The 19,038-nt window shown below is 41.5% G+C and overlaps 1 protein-coding gene across 1 annotated transcript; it reads left to right on the top strand.

Moving 5' to 3' along the window:
* Nucleotides 1-5,365: 5,365 nt before the first annotated feature.
* On the top strand, nucleotides 5,366-18,747 carry LOC123967254 (dihydropyridine-sensitive L-type skeletal muscle calcium channel subunit alpha-1-like; the record flags this gene model as incomplete). The annotated part of the gene is made up of 5 exons (XM_046043311.1): nucleotides 5,366-5,467; nucleotides 8,020-8,150; nucleotides 13,461-13,586; nucleotides 15,614-15,750; nucleotides 18,475-18,747. Coding segments are annotated over 5 exons (506 nt in total), but the record flags the coding sequence as incomplete, so codon positions are not given.
* Nucleotides 18,748-19,038: the final 291 nt, after the last annotated feature.

Genomic DNA, 19,038 nt, shown 5'->3' on the forward strand with positions numbered 1-19,038 from the left:
GAGAGGATGACCGGGGCCATGTATTGCGAGATTTTGGGGAACAACCTCCTTCCCTCAGTTAGAGCATTGAAGATGGGTCGAGGCTGGGTCTTCCAACATGACAATGACCCGAAGCACACAGCCAGGATAACCAAGGAGTGGCTCTGTAAGAAGCGTATAATGGTTCTGGCGTGGCCTAGCCAGTCTCCAGACCTAAACCCAATAGAGAATCTTTGGAGGGAACTCAAACTCCGTGTTTCTCAGCGACAGCCCAGAAACCTGACTGATCTAGAGAAGATCTGTGTGGAGGAGTGGGCCAAAATCCCTCCTGCAGTGTGTGCAAACCTGGTGAAAAACTACAGGAAACGTTTGACCTCTGTAATTGCAAACAAAGGCTACTGTACCAAATATTAACATTGATTTTCTCAGGTGTTCAAATACTTATTTGCAGCTGTATCATACAAATAAATAGTTAAAAAATCATACATTGTGATTTCTGGATTTTTTTTTTAGATTATGTCTCTCACAGTGGACATGCACCTACGATGACAATTTCAGACCCCTCCATGGTTTCTAAGTGGGAGAACTTGCAAAATAGCAGGGTGTTCAAATACTTATTTTCCTCACTGTACTTTCATTTTATATCTCTTTAATTTAGAACTCTGGTCGTTTATTAACGGTCCCCCGAGCCACGACAGGGCGGCCGGGCCGGGCGGCCGGGCCGGGAGGCTTGGACCCCGCTTACAACTGCTTGCAGTTCTAGTCTTCATTATTCTAATTTCTTTGCTTAAGAATTCAAAAAGTATTTAATTTAAGTATTCTCCAATGTTTGAAACCTGGGCCTCATCAGTTGCAATATACTACTAAACAAATGGAGTCAAAGTAATCCAGGTTTAAATGACAATCATGTACAACATCAATTATTATGACAATACACAGATATACTGTATATATACAGCATAAACACTAAATCAAAACATGCCAGTATTAATACATTTCAGTGTAAAACAGAACATCTTCTATTTTTCAGTATCGACAGGAATGTGTGTCTGCCTTCACAGCATGCTGTGATTTGTGTTCACATGCTGGGATGTTGGGTTATCAGACCAGTAGGGTCCAGGTCAGTCATAAAATGGGGGTAAAATGGTCACTTAACTTCCCTTGATGTCATCCCTTGAGTCCTGGCATGGTTTGTTTCTGCTCAGAAGAAAGTGAAGACAGGAGTCCTCATAGAGCTTATTTAGGAGTCAGAGGTCATGAAAACAAGTGTTTTGAGTGAGGGCATCAGTTTTCTGTGGAATATCATAATTTTATTTCCTAAAACACAGAGTTGAGCCGGATACTCGGCGAGTAGTACACTTTTGCCGAGAACGAGTATTATACGAGTAATACGAGTCAATATCTGTGCTCGAATTGAATAAAAATCCTCATTGGGTAGCTGACTGTGTCTGCGTTCTGTGATAATAGTCACAGCGCCCCTCCCCTACACACATACAGATTTATTGTGTTACTGAACGAGGATTAAACTTTAACACTTCAGAAATACGACAGTAGCACGCCTGCATCTGACACATGCAGGGAGACAGAAAGTCGCTGACAGTGTGAATGTCTAAATGAACAGGCGTAGTCTATAATAATGCATTGATAAAAAGTGTTCACATGAGCTGTATAAAAATATCAGCCTTATTCTTTCAGCTCGGCTGTGTGTTCTTTGTGTGTGTTTCCACATTAAAAGACTCGGGCCGTTCTCCCTCACTTTAAATTGAAATACTGAATTACTGAATACTGAAAACTTGTCCCCACTTCAAAAATTTGATTAATTTATTTAACACACTCAAAAGTGTTCCAAACATTGTTCTAAATTAACTTCATAAAGCAATGAAACGAAAACTCCATTCATGCCATAAAATGTGCTCAAATAATGTTTGAAAGACTGAATCTCAACATTTAGGCTGCTGAAAACTCACCGTCCCACCTTTTGCACCCAAATCGCAAAAGGTGGGACGGAACATGACTACAGTCTCTATAGTAGCCCTTAGAAAGGTATACTAACCTAAATAGATAGCCTACGTTCATATTAAAATTCAGTATTTCAATATCCCTACCAAACTGCTCATAATATTCAGCCTCATAAGAAACATAAAACCCATTTATTTTAACGGCTGCGTCAGGGTGTGTGAAACGGACTGGGAGCAAATAAAAAATATTAAACACATTTAAAGGCAGTAAGTAGGCTGATCATGCTGTACTGTAAAAAACTGTAGGCATCACCGCTGCAAACATAAAGCAGCCTATTGGCTAAAACAGTCTGTGGAATTTCCTACAGATGGTGATGTCATTTTCCAAGAGAGCTGATTGGTCAGTAGGAGGCGTTTTCACAGAGTTAATCTCTTTTCGGGAACATAACCTGCTCCGGAGCAGGTTAGCCTTCAGCATAATGAGATCTACCCGGGTAAAAAGTGAACCACTGGTGGTACTGAAAACCCAGGGTTAACCCCGAAGTTACCTTGATAAGCTCAAATCCTGCTTCGTGTACCTCTTTAAAAAAAAAGACTTTTCTTTTTTAAGTTAAAAAAAGTTATGTTGAGTATGAAAACTCTTGTTCATTACATTTTACTTCATAATTGCAACCGCACGTGTTGTATTCATTGTTGCAAAACTTGTTCTGTATATAGTTGATCAAAACCATTGATCTGAAGCTCAATGCTGATGCGGTCATGTAAATGTCCATGTAAATTTCTAATCAGCAATAAATATAACAATTTCTGATCAACCCATATCAATTGCATGGTTAAAATAACATACTAGTTAAAGCCCCGCCCATTTCAAGACAACCCGATCCACTTCCGGGTTAGGCCCCGCCCAGTCCGAGTACAGATACAGATAATTCATATGTTAACACAGATACAGATAATGCTGTACTCGCTCATCCCTATTGCTGAATGATACAAGCTGTGACATAACAGAAAGAATCCCACGTATCCTTGCTTCACAACTATAGAAAACAACCTCATCGCACATAACGACTGGGCATTCAGAGAACAGCAATCAGAGATACTGAAACAAGACTTTACCAATCCACTGAACACACTCCGCTCCTCGAATACAGCAGCACTCAGAAGAGGATTTGAGAGATTCAGTACATTGTTGGAACTTAACACATTAAGGAACTGTTGGGCTTCTGTAAATAGCATCATAGAGTACGATCTAGACCTGCTCTTTTATGAAAAGCGCTGTGAGATAACTGTTGTTGTGATTTGGCGCTATATAAATAAAATTGAATTGAATTGAATTAACTTTTTCTGGGACCACAGATATCTTTTTAAGGCAGACAAGACAAATCAAAACAACATGACAAAACACAACACACCAGAAACCTTGAAAGAGAGCCAACTGATGCAGCTGTTTTTCGATTATGAAACTTTGTTTCAATATAATATAAGTCCCTAAGTCTTTGGCTTTTTCTACATGTTTTTGTGTGTGATTTTAGCTGTATAGATTGGCAACTTTTGGTTACATGATCATCAAAATGAATGCTGCAGTTTACTTTGTTCAAACCGCCTGTAGGCCTCTGTGTGGCTTGCAAATATTGTGATATGAAACAGAGGCCAACAGGCCAAATATTATCACATGTGGGCCATCAAACATTTATAAAATAGTTAGTTAGCCTTTCCCTCTGAAGCAGGTGTGTTCAGTCCCTTCCAGATAGTGTGAGGCTCCCTCATGTGTTTTTTGACTTGCACAGAGTCTATTGTTTTTGACCACTGTGCAATGTTTAGCAAAAGTGACTATAATACATTTTTTCGTTGGGGAAAAATCTAAAAGAGCCAATGGCCCTTGGAGAATTACTTGAATGGTGCAGACAGAATAAATCATTGTGTAAATACCTGAAGTGCAGGGAAATGCACAGCCAAGGTGCTGAGTGTTTGCCAAAGTTTGTTTGAGCAACATGTAGCAGAAACCATCACAAAATCAATGCAGTTTATGTCGTTTCATTCTTAAATCTAGTTTTCATAACATACTATGTGATCTGGACATATGGTGCGTTCTATTTAACATGGGAAGTTCCAAGTCAGAAATTTCAACTGGAACACTCCATTAAGTTGGATTTCCGACTCAGAAAGTGGGTGGGAGAACCTCACCAACTCCGACCTCAAAATCCAAGATGGCTGTACAACAGTAGTGAAAGCTGTAGAAATATGCTGTTTATCGCACTTCTGTCTATTTGTACCTCATTAAATCAGTTGTACACAACAGTCCTGTCCAACTTATATATGTGGACATGGTGTTACAGTGTTTGAATGTGCAAAACACTGCGTAATGCGTTGTTAAAAAAAATAGGTTTAAGCCTGGCAAATGTGACAAAGGTCCCAGGACATCCGGTTGGTTTTAGTATGTTTATTTCATTATCTATGGTAACTGTAGAGGGTAGTATGTTTTTCTGATTTAATTTACATTTCAGAGTTCTCAAGCATTCTTAGTAACTGCACATGCCATGCTCTTGGTGGAGAACCAGAGGATTAGTATGGCTCAGCTTCTCCACATCACTGGAAACTGTCCAACAGACATGGACTCCCTCTGAATCTGGATTTCCTCTTCAACACAAAATATAATTTGCTCGCAGTACATGGTGCAGGAAATAGTAGAACAATGCATGATTGAATACTCCTACCCAACACTGTTCAGGCTTGTGCAGACTACACGACTTTCAGCGTCGGCTGATTGCTTTGCTGTTCACACTACACAATTTGCCGTGTTGTGACGGGAGTCTTGAAGTCATTGTAGCGTTCACACTACGCGAGCTGACAGCGGCTGTATCACCTGACGCTGGTCTCCAAACCACGTTTTGTCAAGAAAACACATGTGAAATGTGAAACGGGAAATGACCTACACATGAAACAGCTGTTGTTTGTTATTATAGAGATAGCAATTATAAAGACAAAGAATATGGGTGAAAGAATGGATTAGCACAGGCAGGTAGCAGGGATTGTCTGAGCTACAGAGAGAGCTGGAGGTGAGTAAAAAGGGTTTTGCGTTGAAAAAGTAGCTGCCTGCCCCTCGACCTGTTGCTATCGGCCGACTCTTCCAGATATTTGGCATGCTAGATATCTGGCAGACGTTGGCAATGTGGCGGTGATGTGTCGGGGAGCCGTTTTGATGCGTTGTGGAGTAGTTTACACATAACAGCTAGCGACCGCCGATCAACCACTGATTTACCCCTGATCACAGCCTGATGGTCGCCGAGCGGCAAATCGGGCTAAAAATTGTGTAGTATGAACTAGGCTTTAGTTAGGAATTTGACTGATCCTGTCCTCATATCACTTTAGATTGTCTTGAATGTCAATAATTTCCTTTGTCTCATGATTATGTGTCTTCCATTGGTCAGGTAATTTTGAACAAGCCAATGAGGAACTGAGGGGAATTATCAAGAAGATCTGGAAGCGCACTAGCATGAAACTACTGGATCAAGTCATCCCACCTATAGGAGGTCAGCATTAATTTCTGCAGCTGCACTAACTATCAATCGCAATATCAATATCAATTTTATTTATAGCACATTTAAAACAACCAAGGTTGACCAAGGTGCTTCACAGGTTAAATACAACAACACAGACCTGCAAACTCCTCAGAGTAAAAAAGGTGACAGTGTCTCGGGGGGGAATCCGGTCAATTTTCAAAATAAAACACGCTGTGGTGCCTCCCGATCGTAAAACAATAATAAACACAGTTAAAACGGACACAAAAGGAAATCAATTAACTGCGTAGCCTACTTCATCATAGTAGAAGCACAAAATGCAAACAATGGTTACCAAATCAACAAAATCTAAACATATCATCAAAGTCAGGCAGGCAAAACGCTCTGATTCTGAAATGCTCTCTGTGGCAAATGCAGCCTGAAGTTGACGGAAGAAACGGGGTCACATAGAGCTGTGAAGAAGGTAGTAGAAGCACGAAAATGACAAATTAATAACAAGTCAATAACATGCTATAGACGTGGATTCCTGACGTTACTCTCGCATTAGCTGTTGTGTTAACACTCACATTTAACTTATCCACATCACGAATGACTGCCTAATGCGTGAGAATATAATATATAATATTCAGGGTAGCTCAGAATTCGAGTAGTAGCCGTAACGTTATGTCTCGGAACTCAGGGCAGAGCACCTGGCTAACGATAAGCCTAGCTAACGTTACAGGGATATTCCACCATTTGGGGAATTAAGCTCATTTTCCACCTCCCCTCGAGTAAAACAATTGTTTTTTACCGTTTTGGAAACCATTCAGCCGATCTCCGGGTCTGGCGGTACCACTTTTAGCATATCTTAGCATCATTATAATAACGTAATAGGTATGACGACAATACAATATTATTGTAAATTATATCACATAAAAAAGCGGTAGCTAATGTTAATTGAATCAAGCAAACAAATAGCTTTTGTTGCTCCAAAAAGCTTGACTTACCTCGAATTTCACATAAGATTCCTTCACGTTATAAGTTTCCATCAGACTAGCGTGGTAGCCAGGTGTCTCATCCAATGGTGAGCTCAGTTGACGCTGTGTGCTTCAAGATTCTGAAAGTGCTAAGATTCCGATTGGCCCAGAGAAATGTCAACTATAAGAATTATCCAATAATGTTTTGCAATTCTAGCCTGCTTGGCATGCAGATGAAGGGCAGCCTACCCCCCCCCAAAAAAAAACTCTCCAGTTCTACGCGATTCACGTAAATTACCCAATTGTCCAGGAAAACGGTGATTGTTGCCGAAAAGCGACAAGTTTGCAGGTGTGACAACAAGACACTACTTACACAGTAAAAGTACAGCAATAAAAAATTATAATATACAGTATGCGATATATAGTGATATTAAAATTCTAAGCAAAAAATTCAATAGCTCACGACTGTCTTGTTTCTAGTTCTTAAGTTCTGAATGGAATTAACAACGCTTCAAACAGAATTAAAGAACTGGGAACAAGATAGGACTGTACTGGAACTAAAGAGAGGCAATAGTTTTGTAAATTCTGCTAGGTGTCCCATTTTGGAAGTTCATTAGTATTGCTGGTTCATAATGTTTTTTCCTTGAAAGTTTATTTCACAACTTCCTTTCCAACGTAGTTGGCAAAAGTGCAAATTGACATGTTCTGATTTTGAGTATGTCCACTAACATAACCACAAGGCACTGTCTGCTGTTTCATAGCTATGAGACAAGCAGTCAAGAGCTGTTAATCACCATACCCTGAGCTACGTTCCACTTCATCCCTTTTACACTCCCACTGCACCTACATGAACTACGATAGCAGGACTGCGTTCATTCAACCCAAAGCAGACAGTCCATTAAAAAGACTGAATTGTAAATGAAAAACTAAAAGTGGTTTTCATTTACCATGTGAAAGAAAAAGTCAAAATTAAATATTTTTATTTAAGTTACGTAGGTTACAAAAATTGCATAAATTATGCAAATAACGCTACTTAACTTGCATGTTGCATGTAGTCGAACCATTATCTTTTAGTAAAACTAACCAAGTACTTTTGGTGCCTAAACCTAACAAAATTGCAACGGTTCACAGCTGTAACAATGTGCTGTTTCAAGATGCCAATGTTTCAAGATGGAGATGTTTCGCAATGTTAACGTTTTATTTTGAAAGTCTAACCGGACGTTTATTGTTGCAAACCGTTGCTAACTTGACCACGGAACCCAAGGGGTCTTGACCAAGCATCCATATGTGACGAGTCGTGAGTGAGAATGTGTTGCCATAGCTTCTTCAGTGTACTTGCAAAGAGAGGGGTGAGTGGCGACCTTGCTGTTGGTTGCAATTCGCAACCCTCACCACTAGATGCCACTAAAACTTACACACCAAACCTTAAACTTTTAATGCAACTGTACAACAAATCTAAAATTGACTTTCTGTTACACCTTAATAACGTAAAGTGGAGCCTGATGAATGTTAGGTGATCTAAAATGGCCACTACCCAGGGCATTAATCCTTTGTACATTTAACAACATTGCTTTTCCACTCTTTACATGTGTTTCTGTGTTTTAACAGATGACGAGGTGACAGTGGGAAAGTTCTATGCCACTTTCCTAATACAGGATTATTTCAGGAAATTGAAGAAGAGACAGGAAGAGTACTATGGCTACCGGCCCACCAAGAAAAGTGCTACCCATGAGATACAGGTAAGCAAGTAATGGTATTCAGTGAATGATGTGATAATTATTTGATCATTATTTGAATTATTTGAATTCAATTCATTTGATTTCACTTCAAAGTAGAAAGTCAGGCGGTGTGCTGACTGGACGTGTGTTAACCTGCCCCGCTACTCTGACAGCTAAATCCTGTTTAATACTCATATTTGAGACTGCTGAATACCCATTCTCAGGAGGAGAACCAAAGGTAATGCCTTTGTCACAAGAGCCACAGTAAAACTCTTCAGCTGAAGCTATTGAACTTTACATCACCAAGCTCTAACTCTAAGGCTAACGCTACTGCTAACACCGACGGCATGGCCAACGTTAACGTTAACGCAACGCTTGAGGACACAATGTTGGAAAAAGACAAGCCAGCTGCTACTGAGGAGTCCAGTGTCATGTCGGAAAATATAGAAGCAGCTATCAATAGCATGAGTTCTCTACCAGTTTTGACGATATATTACAGGCAGAAATGAGGATCTCAGCAACTGAGGAAAATGTCTCTGAGCTCCAAAATAAAGTGAAAACCTTGGAAGGTAAATATAAAGACCTGGAGGAGAAGCTACTGGACCTAGAGGCAAGATCAAAGCGACCTAATTTAAGGCTTGTCAATCTACCAGAAGGAGCAGAGGGTGAAGACACGTGCGCTTTTCTGGAGAGTTGGATACCGGAGGCGCTGGAGCTGGCACCGTTACACAAAAGCTGACTGTAGAGAGGGCGCACAGGATTGGGCCAAGAACAGAGACAAATGCCGCACCCTGGACACTGATAATGAAGTTTTTGAATGCTACACTTTGATAAAGTTTGGTTTTCCTACTTTATGGAGGGTGTTTACACACTCTAAACGGACTTCAAACAATGTTAAATGTGGAGGATGTTGAGGTGAAAACTGAATATATTTGGGTGGGAGGATGCTACAGAACAAATAGTCTTTATTTAACCCATAGTCTACATAAAATTACCGTATCTAGGTCCATTTTTGAGTTGTATCGCTGAAAAGTTAATATAACGTCCTTTCATCCTTTCACAGTGGAATACTACCCCCCTTGTTAAGAGGAGCCTTGATCTCTCTGCTCCCCAAAGCAGGTTAACCAAACAATAAGTGTGACAACCTGAGGCCAATCAGTCTTCCGAACACAGATCTAAAGGTACTGTGTAAGATTTTAGCGAGAAGACTAGAAGGAATAATTCCACAAATAATAGGAAAAGACCAGAACGGCTTTATCCGTGGCAGACAAGACTTCTATAATGTTTGAAGGGTTTTAAATATACTCTATAAACTCTATTTAAATATGCTCTGTCAGTGGATGCTGAAAAAGCTTTTGACAGAGTGGAATGGCCCTACCTGTTTAAAATCCTTGAGTGTTTTGGCCTTGGAGGAAATTTCTGTATTGGATGAGACTGCTCTATACAGAACAATATGCAGAAATACTGACTAATGGTAACATCTCTAAAACTATCATGATAAAACAAGGGTGTAGACAAGGGGATCCCCTTTCACCATTATTATTTGTCATGGCAATCGAACCACTAGCGACCGCAGTAAGAACCAACAACACTATCTCTGGCATAACCATAGGACAACAGGAACTCCGTCCAGCTTTATATGCGGATGACGTTATCATCTTTCTTAAAGATATGAAGAATCCATCCCGGCTTTGTTGGCCCAAATAAAGACTTTTGGAAGGATTTCAGGGTATAAGATGAATGCATCTAAAACCTTAATTATGTTTTTAAAACATGCAAACAGGGAAAACCCACCTGAAGAAGCTGCTCAATTCAAAAATGTTAATTGTTTTATATGCTTAGGAATTCAAATTGTGCCATGTCTTGAGAATATTGTAGAAACAAATTACAGCCTAGGCTGTTGTATTTGTTTCAGAACTTACCATTGCCTCCACCTAGTAACCCATTCACTCACTTAAGGAAACCTTTTATCAGATTTTTATAGAACAACAGATGTCCCAGGTTGCAACTGATACTTTTGTACCTACCCTATGACAGAGGGGGCCTTAGGTGCCTCAATCCCCTTTGGTATTATTAGGCAGTACAGATAAGAATGTTGATGTTCTATTTCGTATAGGCTTCGCCCTCTAAGGCTATCGCTATTGGGTTCACCCCTTCTGCATGCCTGCGTGGCACTGAGAATTTTAGTCTACGCCCACCCACAGCGTGGGCCTCTCCAACGTCCACACCTTGTATATATACAACAGTGAGACCCAGCCTTCGGCTCCCATTTTTCTTCAGCACTTGAGCTGTCTAGAGAGCAGAAGATTTCCTGTCGGAAAAGAAGAGCGATGGGGTGGGACGCCGCTCGGGCTGACTAGAATGGGTGTGCGGCGTCCCTGACATGGGCTTCGTCCTGCCAGGGGACCTCCATCCCCCATACTGGGTGCGCCTCGGACTGTAGCACGGTGGCCGAGCGCTCACCCCTGGCTCACGCTGCTCGTTCTGCGAGTTTGTCTCTCCCGAAGAGACGCAGCACTGGGCGGATCATTTTGCCAGTGAGGATGAGGTAGCGTGGCGGTCCACCCACTCTCTTGACGAAGCCCTCGACCTGTTGCTATCGGATGAGCAGGAATCCCCCAGCGGCTCCCCGCTTCCCCCGTTCCAACCTCCGGTGATGCCGGCCTCGGCTTCGCTATGTCTCCTTTTGTGGAAGTTGTTGAACATATGCTGTCTGTGCCTGTCTCAGTCGAACCAGCCACACCAAACACACATTTCCCACACTGTTAGTCAGCTGCCGTTAGCCAAGTGGTTAATCTGCAGCTTTAAGCTCAAAGTTCAAAACACTCTGGGTGTGTTCCGATCGCCCTGTAGTTCCCTGCTTAGTGGACTGCGCAGGGTATTCAGCCATTTTAAGTGAGATTCCAAACCACAGGGAGCACAAGAAGAAGGGAAGAAGTTTTGTATACAGAGTTTGTATATCTGTAATTATTGTCATTGTAACTAATGTTATCATTATTTATATGATTATTTCAGAGGTTAGGTTTCCTAAAATGACGCTGCATATCTTGTAAATTAATCCAATCACATTCATTCACAAGTTACATACATTTTAATAGAATATAAATAGAAGGAGTTATGGAAATTGTATCAGTTTGTTTTAATATAGCAGGGAGCAGGGAGTAGGGCGTACTGTTTATGTGGATCGGAACGCAGCCTCTGTTCATGATCAGAGGTCCCTTCACACACCCCTCCCCACAGACACACTGCCACTGCAGTGTGTGATGCTGTTGACATTATGCACGTTCCCCCGGCAGTGCCCGGTTGCGAGCTCGTGCATAATCACGGCATCAATGGCGTTCAGGGGTTCCTTCTTGGTTCACGGAAGCCAGGCTGTGTCAAATGAGCCCTTGAAGACGTCATTACGCTTCATGCAGACAGGATAGCTCTACACACAACCCTGTGTGTAGTGTTATCCTATTGGCGCTCCACACATTACGGCAGGGGACCCACCAAGCGGCGGAAGGCTCTGGTGGAGCGAGTACTGGCTCGCCTCCCCTGGTGGCCACCCCTTGCCGTCAGATTGACTCGCACATGCCCGCCACGCAGGGAGGCACTCCCTCCGGCATGGCAGCATGTGTTGCCCCCGCCAGGTGCTAAGCTCTCCTGTTCGGTGGAACACGGAGGTTGCTGCCTGCCAGCCCCCCCCCACGGCCGGCATCCCCGCCCCTTTGAGGGGCCCCTCCCCCATGGGTCGTGGCTGGGCAACCCCCTCCCCTTCCCCCCCGAAACGCCCGATTCGCTGGGATCACAGGCTGCAGTTCGCCTCCCTCCTTCGCTGGGATTGTGGAGACTGTGCTCTTCTCCTCGGCTCAGGGTTCTACTCCCGCTACTTCCTGGTCAGGAAGAAGACGTGCGATGAGAGGCCCATCCTGGACATGTCACTGTTCAACTGGGCGATTATGGTGAGACCTTTTCGCATGTTAGCAGTAAAAACAGTTGATGGAGTGTGTGTGCCACTGAGACTGGCTCTCCTCCATCGACCTGAAGGACGCGTATTTTCATGTGTCTGTTATTGCCGGACACAGGAAGTTTCTGCGGTTTTCATTCCAGGGCGCCCAGTACCAATATAACCGCCTGCCCTTCAGTTACTCCCTGGCCCCGCGCACTTTTTCCAAGTGTGTTGAGACTGCCTTGGAGCCGCTGCGGCGGTCGGGCATCAGGGTCCTGTTTTATCTGGACGACCTGCTGCTGCTGGTGCTGCCCCGGGACGAAGCGGTGGTGCAGAAGGCCCAGCTAGTCGCATGGATGTCCTGGTGGAGCTCCTTTGCCGTGTTGTCCCTCGAGCGGCGGTGGCAGCTCTGTCGGACATGAGGCTTCTGGGCCTCATGTCGGCGGCTCACATCGTGGGCCTCCCTACCTGCTGGAGTATACTATACTACTAAGCTATACTTTTTAAGTACTTTTTATTATTGGTATTTGTCATACTTATGTAGCATCCCAGTTAAACAAATAAAAGCCTCAACTGACAGTCTGACGCTGTTTGCACTTTATTAACCCAATGTCGTCAAAGCAAGCTAAAGTAAACAGAAACAGGGACAATAAATCCGAACACAATTAACACAGACAGTAAACTACATACTGCATATTGTACCCCAGGCAACAGAAAAAAATTATGTCCCTCCTTATGAGCATGTATTATGAAATGTCTGTAAACAATGCAATGAGGTGCAGGAGTGGAGGGCATCTCCTTTCAGGAAGATGAGGGTTTTTAATAAAACTGTTACACTCAGCGGTCACACTGGTGGGTTTATGGGACATAGAATAGGACACTTTGGACGCTTTGTGGGTCACAACCGACAAGGCAAGCTTGGAGTACTGCACATGCCCTATATCTAGAGTATTGCACATGGCCTATAAGTAGAGTACTGCACATGACCTATAACTAGAGTATTGCACATGGCCTATAACTAGAGTACTGCACATGACCTATAACTAGAGTATTGCACATGGCCTATAACTAGAGTACTGCACATGGCCAATATCTAGAGTACTGCACATGACCTATAACTAGAGTATTGCACATGGCCTATAAGTAGAGTACTGCACATGGCCTATAAGTAGAGTACTGCACATGGTCTATAGCTAGAGTACTGCACAGGCAGCAGGCAAGCCTTCTGTGTATCTTCACCTATCTACCCTCTCCTAAGGAGGCCCGTCACTCAGAGCAATCGCTGAGAACCTCTTTCAATGATGAAGGAAGAAGTCCATGGAAAATTCACATTATGTAAAACAATTCAAATACAAAGAAAAGTACTCTTCACTGACCATATGTTCCTCTGTGTCCATCAGGCAGGCCTGAGGAACATTGAGGAGGAGGCAGCGCCAGAGCTCCATAGGGCCATCTCTGGAGACCTTTTGACTGAGGAAGAGGTGGAGCGAGCTACTGACAAAGTAGCTGTGGAGGGCATCTTCAGGGTAACAGGACAGGATGGAAAGATGAATGTACATTGCGTGCACAATCATTAGGCAAATTGTATTTCTCAGGATTCATTTAATCGTTGAACACACAATGCTCTCAGTCAATCCAAAATAGAATTGAACCTTAAACCTGAATGTTTAACTAAGGAAAGGTGAGTTTTGTCTTGCTCTGGAGAATATATGTATGTAGACTTTTTAGGCAACGAAATGACGAAAAATCTGAATTTTTAGAGTAAGTCTAACAACACAAAACTACAACTAAAATAAATATTTTGGCCTTTCAAAAATATTTAGTAATCAATATAGCCACCCTTCTTTTCAAGTTGTATTGTCTTGCCTGTCTGTAAATCTGACATTTGAGAAAGGCCCACAAGTTCTCCATAGGATTCAAGTCGCCAGCCCCATCCCTCTCTCCCTCTTTCTGGCTCTCTGAGCCATGGTTCTGCTCGAGGTTTCTGCCTCTTAAAAGGAAGTTTTTTCTTGCCTCTGTTGCTGAGTGCTTGCTCTTGGTGGGAATTGTTCGGTTTCTGTAAATAATATGGTCTTAGACCTGCTCTTGTATTAAAAGCGCTATGAGATAACTGTTGTTGTGATTTGGCGCTATATAAATCAGATGAATTTAATTGAGTTGAAGTCAGGTGAGGAAAGGGGCCAGGGCATTATTTGGCCATCTTTGAGGCCCTTGCTAGCTAGACAAACAGGGGAGTACTTGGATGCATGTGATCATTGTCCTGCAAAAAGATCATGGTCTTCTTGAATGGTAAGGACTTCTTCCTGTACCACTGCTTGAAGAAAGTATCTTCCACAAACTGGCAGTAGGTTTGGGGGTTTAGTTTCAGTCCATCTTTGAAAGGTCCAACTATCTCTTTCTTATTTATAGCAGCCCATAACAGTACCCCTCCTCGACCATGCTGTTTCTGAGTCGAAGTGGTGCTGTGTTCATCAGTGATCCAGCCACGGCCCCATCTATCTGGTCAATCAAGAGTCACTCTCAATTCGTCTGTCCAACCTTTGAAAAATCTGTCTTCAGGTATTTCTTTGCCCAATCTTGACTCTTCAACTTGTGAATCTTATTCAGTGGTGGTCGTGTTTCAGCTTTCCTGACCTTGGCCAAGTCTCTGAGCACGTGGCACCTTGTACTTCTGGACACTCCAGGTATGTTGCAGTTCTGGAATATGGTAGCACTGGAGGATAATGGGTTCCTGGTAGCTTCACGTTTAATTCTACTGAAATGTTCTGCAGTTAATTTTGCGTCTTTTCTTCTCCATGAGCTTTTTGCGCCCCACTTGACTATTTGCAACAAAACGTTTGATTGTTTGGCGGTCACGCCTCAAATGTATAGCTATTTTAAGTATTGCATCCGTCTGAATGGCATTACACAATTTTTGACTTTTCAGTGTCAAAACATTGTTTTGGCTTATTTTACCTGAAGTAATGAAGCTGCCTAATAATCATGCAGACCTTGATATACAGTGTGATTCACTTTCACCACATCCTCCCTCATTACACAATAACATATCACACACAAATGAGTAACTCCAATGAGCATTCACTTTTACATGGTTTGGAGTTACTCGGATTTGGAGTTTTGGATACTTACTTGCCTAATTATTGTGCACGCAATGTATAAGTGGAGGGAGGGAGGGAAGTATGGAAATAATACAGGGTTTTACAAACAGCCGAACAACCTACTGTCTTTTTGTAATTAACTGCTACAGAATATGGAACACGGAACAGCACCCCGCCCACCTCCAGTTTTGGTGATAGTTAGAAACTCACTTGGTGCTTGGTCAGCACCGATGAACAAAATGTAGGAATTTTATGGAATAGCTTTATGTGTCTGTCGTTATTCATGTTTTTTGTTTCTATGCAGACAATGCAGCTTTAGTGGAATAGGCAATGGTAATGGAAAAGGCGTGATGCAAACACATTACTGACAGTCTCAGAGCATTGTATTGACATGTTACATGTTATGTGTCAACTTTGCATTTAACCAAAATAACTGTGCTTCTTCTCTAAAACAGAGACAAGCTAGTCTTTTGGGAAACCACTCGGACCCTTTTTCTGTAGAGCGTGAGATAGCCAGTGTTGGCCAGGCCACCAGCCAGCGCCCTCTGCAGATGGCAGAAGGAGTCAACAACAACAGCGACACAAGTCACAGGTCTGTGTGTCTGTGCTATGTTAACAGTCTATTACGATTGTCAGATATGGAGGACTGATCCTGACAGATTAAGAAATAAATACAGAAATAAATAAATGCTCAAATAAATAAACATCCAATTAAATACACAAAAAAATAAATTAAATAAATAAAAGTAATAAAAAAAAATAAAAGTAGTAATTAAATTATACAATCTCTTTTAATTAGCTTCTTTGTTCACCTTTGTAATAAGTACCTTATTTATTTATTGTCCAACTTTATTTATTAATTATTTCTTTTTTTAATTTATTTATTTACGTGTGTGTTTTAATATTTTTGTCTGTTTTAGTCTAGCCTGTTTATTTCCCCTTAGGTTATAAATTTCTGTCTGCTCTTTTTACATTTCTATCTCATTATGCAAATGAGGAAGGGCTGTGTCTCAAGGTGTCAACTTCTCACCTATTGGTGGACCAGTCAGATGGCAGAGGTCAACTCTAAACTCACACATCAACAAGCCTTGTTGGCTTCCTTTAGCGAACTGAACTGATTAGCAACTCTATTTGAAGACTATACTACCAGCAATGTCTTTTTTTAAGTGGACGCTCTGACAGACAGTGTTTCAGTTTGAGGCATGCAAGAACACAGAACTGTGGTAAAATAAGCCAATGTTTGTGAGAAGCACACAGTCAGCTAGAAGCAGCTAAATTTGGAGTGCACACATATTCGATCCCGTATGGTAAAGGCAGTTTTAACAGACCAGAACGAGCTGATAGGCAGGTTAGAGACTTTGTCAGTTTCTCTCTTTACAAGTGTTACAGTCTGAGAATCTTATCTGAAGAGAGACTATCAAATCTCAGTAGTACGTGATACGAGCACCACATACAACATAATTTATCAAATTACGTCAGACAGAAATTAACACAAAGATACACATGTCACAACGTCTGGTTATTAAAATAAGGTGTTAACAAAACATGTTACATGTGTTCATTAAAAGTGAAAAAGCACTAAATGTTAGGGAAATTACTTTCTTCTTTAATTTTGGTTTGCTGGGAAAACATTAAATAATTCCTGACAATAACTAGGCTATCACATTTGAGTTCAGGATAACTCTGATTACATAAAGATTTTAAATTACATTAAAGCATCTTAATTGAAGTAACGATTTTGAGATTGAAGTACAGTTGTACATTGAAATAATACAACAAATAAAACTGTTTGATTATGTTCTCTCCTTTTGGTTTGCAATATGCAAGTATTAAACTCAAAATTCTGGGTACCTACAGGTTACAGTGCTGGTAAAGAGAACTGAACAGTTGACAATAAACAATGACATCATCTGGCAGCTATTAATTCATTAGTGTTTTTCTAAATTGTAGTGCTTCCAAAATATTATACTAATTTCAATAGATATAATTGATTTTGTCCCAGGACTCATTATGCATTTCTTCTACTTCATTGCATGATTTAGAATAATAAGATATTCTTATATAGAATAATAAGAATAATAAAGACCATTTAATCCCCTCTGTACCGTAAAAATGTTTTTAATTTAGACAGGCTGGAGCAGAAAACAACTTACCTTTCTCAAGTTATACAGTAATGTAATAATGTCACATATGTGGATGAAGGTGGATCAAACACAGCTAATCTTAAATGTTAAAGTAGAGAGGTGGATGCTAGTCTTTTCGACCACTCAAAGCGCTTTTACACTACATCTGCATTCACCATTCACACACATTCATTCACTGAGCTTAAGTGCTCAAACAAAAACTAACATTCACATGCAAGCGGAACAGCCACCAGAGGCAATTCAGGGTTTTGTATCAGTAAGGATACTTTGATATGAAGCCTGGAGGAGCCCGGGATTGAACCGACAACCCTCCGATTAACCGGCAACCCGCTTTTTCCCCCCTGAGCCACAGCTACTCAGATAATAACTTCCTCTTTAGTGGTTTTGCCAACCCCTGGATAAGTATGGAGGAACAAGTGAGGAAGTGTGAGTTCAGATCACTGGTGGACTGAAACCGATCATTGTAACATACCAAAGTTTCATTTCATTCACACATTAGTAGAAAAAGTTGTCCGCGTCTAATGCTGATTTGAATTATAACAAAGGCTAACTTAAAATACTTTACCTTTTACTGTAGTTCTGCATTACATTTTCATTTAGCTGACAATTTTATCCCTCTGGAGCAACCAGGGGTTAAGTGTCTACAGTGGGGGATTGAACCCAGGTCTCGCATACCAAAGGAATGTGTCTTATCCATTGCGCCACCACGACCCATCATGTTAAGATGTTCAACATATATTTCAACACATGGCCTGATAGGCCGTATGTAAGATTCAGACTACTTTTTAAGAAACTTCAGGATGTTCAACTGAGCTACAGTGAACAGGCAAATAAAGAAAGCATAGAACACAGTCATGTGAAACACAGGACTGAATAAATAAATATTATATTCAATCAAGAAGTGATGTCATCATGTTCACACAACAAATTGCCTATTTTAGGGCTTCACCTTTCCTTCTTCCTTTGTGCATGTACTGTATACTGTTGTTATTAGTATAGAGACACACAGGAAATGGGGGGGGGGTCCCTGCCTATAATGGAACCAGGTTGCTGTGGTTACATAGTGTCGTAAGCCATCAGGACGTCCCCTGTTTATTGTGACCATGATTTGCTCTGTAGTTTGCTTTGATGTTACATTTTCATGTTTCTTTCTTTTCCCTCTGTGTTCTCAGCCGTCATTAACAGCAGCCTGGAGGAACTGGCCTCTAACCAGGAGGAAAGACTAGTGTTCACCATGAAGTGCTACCACATGTAACACCCAAAACACCGCCTGCTGAAGAAAGACGTTCCTCATGAAATGATTCAACACTGGGCTAGTGTGAACACTTTGCACTGTTTTTGCTGTTTTCAAAAATATCTAAAAGATTTCTTACAATTCGTCAAATGTTTTGGTAAATTCTGCTATTTGGATCCATTGATTGATATTGACATATTATCACCTTGTGACTTTGACTGTGTTTCAGTGTGTTTGATTAAAGTATGATCAAAGTCTGAATGCAACAGCATCTGCATCTGTAGTGTTGGCATTTGAAGTAACTCTTAAGTCGGGTAGTAGAGCCCTGCTGCAGCAGTGAACTTTTTTAAAGGCCTCACCACAAACAGTTACAGATTCTGTCATCTTCCCTCAGGGGGCAGGGCACGAAGCACATTATAGTTAAGTTGCCAGATGCGCGGGCCCACCAGGGGCACGGGGAGGCGTAAAGAAGATTCGGTTATGGGTGGGTTTGTTAGCGACA

This window comes from Micropterus dolomieu, unplaced genomic scaffold (genome assembly GCF_021292245.1).
Source record: "Micropterus dolomieu isolate WLL.071019.BEF.003 ecotype Adirondacks unplaced genomic scaffold, ASM2129224v1 scaffold_186, whole genome shotgun sequence".
In the NCBI taxonomy this organism is placed as follows: domain Eukaryota; kingdom Metazoa; phylum Chordata; class Actinopteri; order Centrarchiformes; family Centrarchidae; genus Micropterus; species Micropterus dolomieu.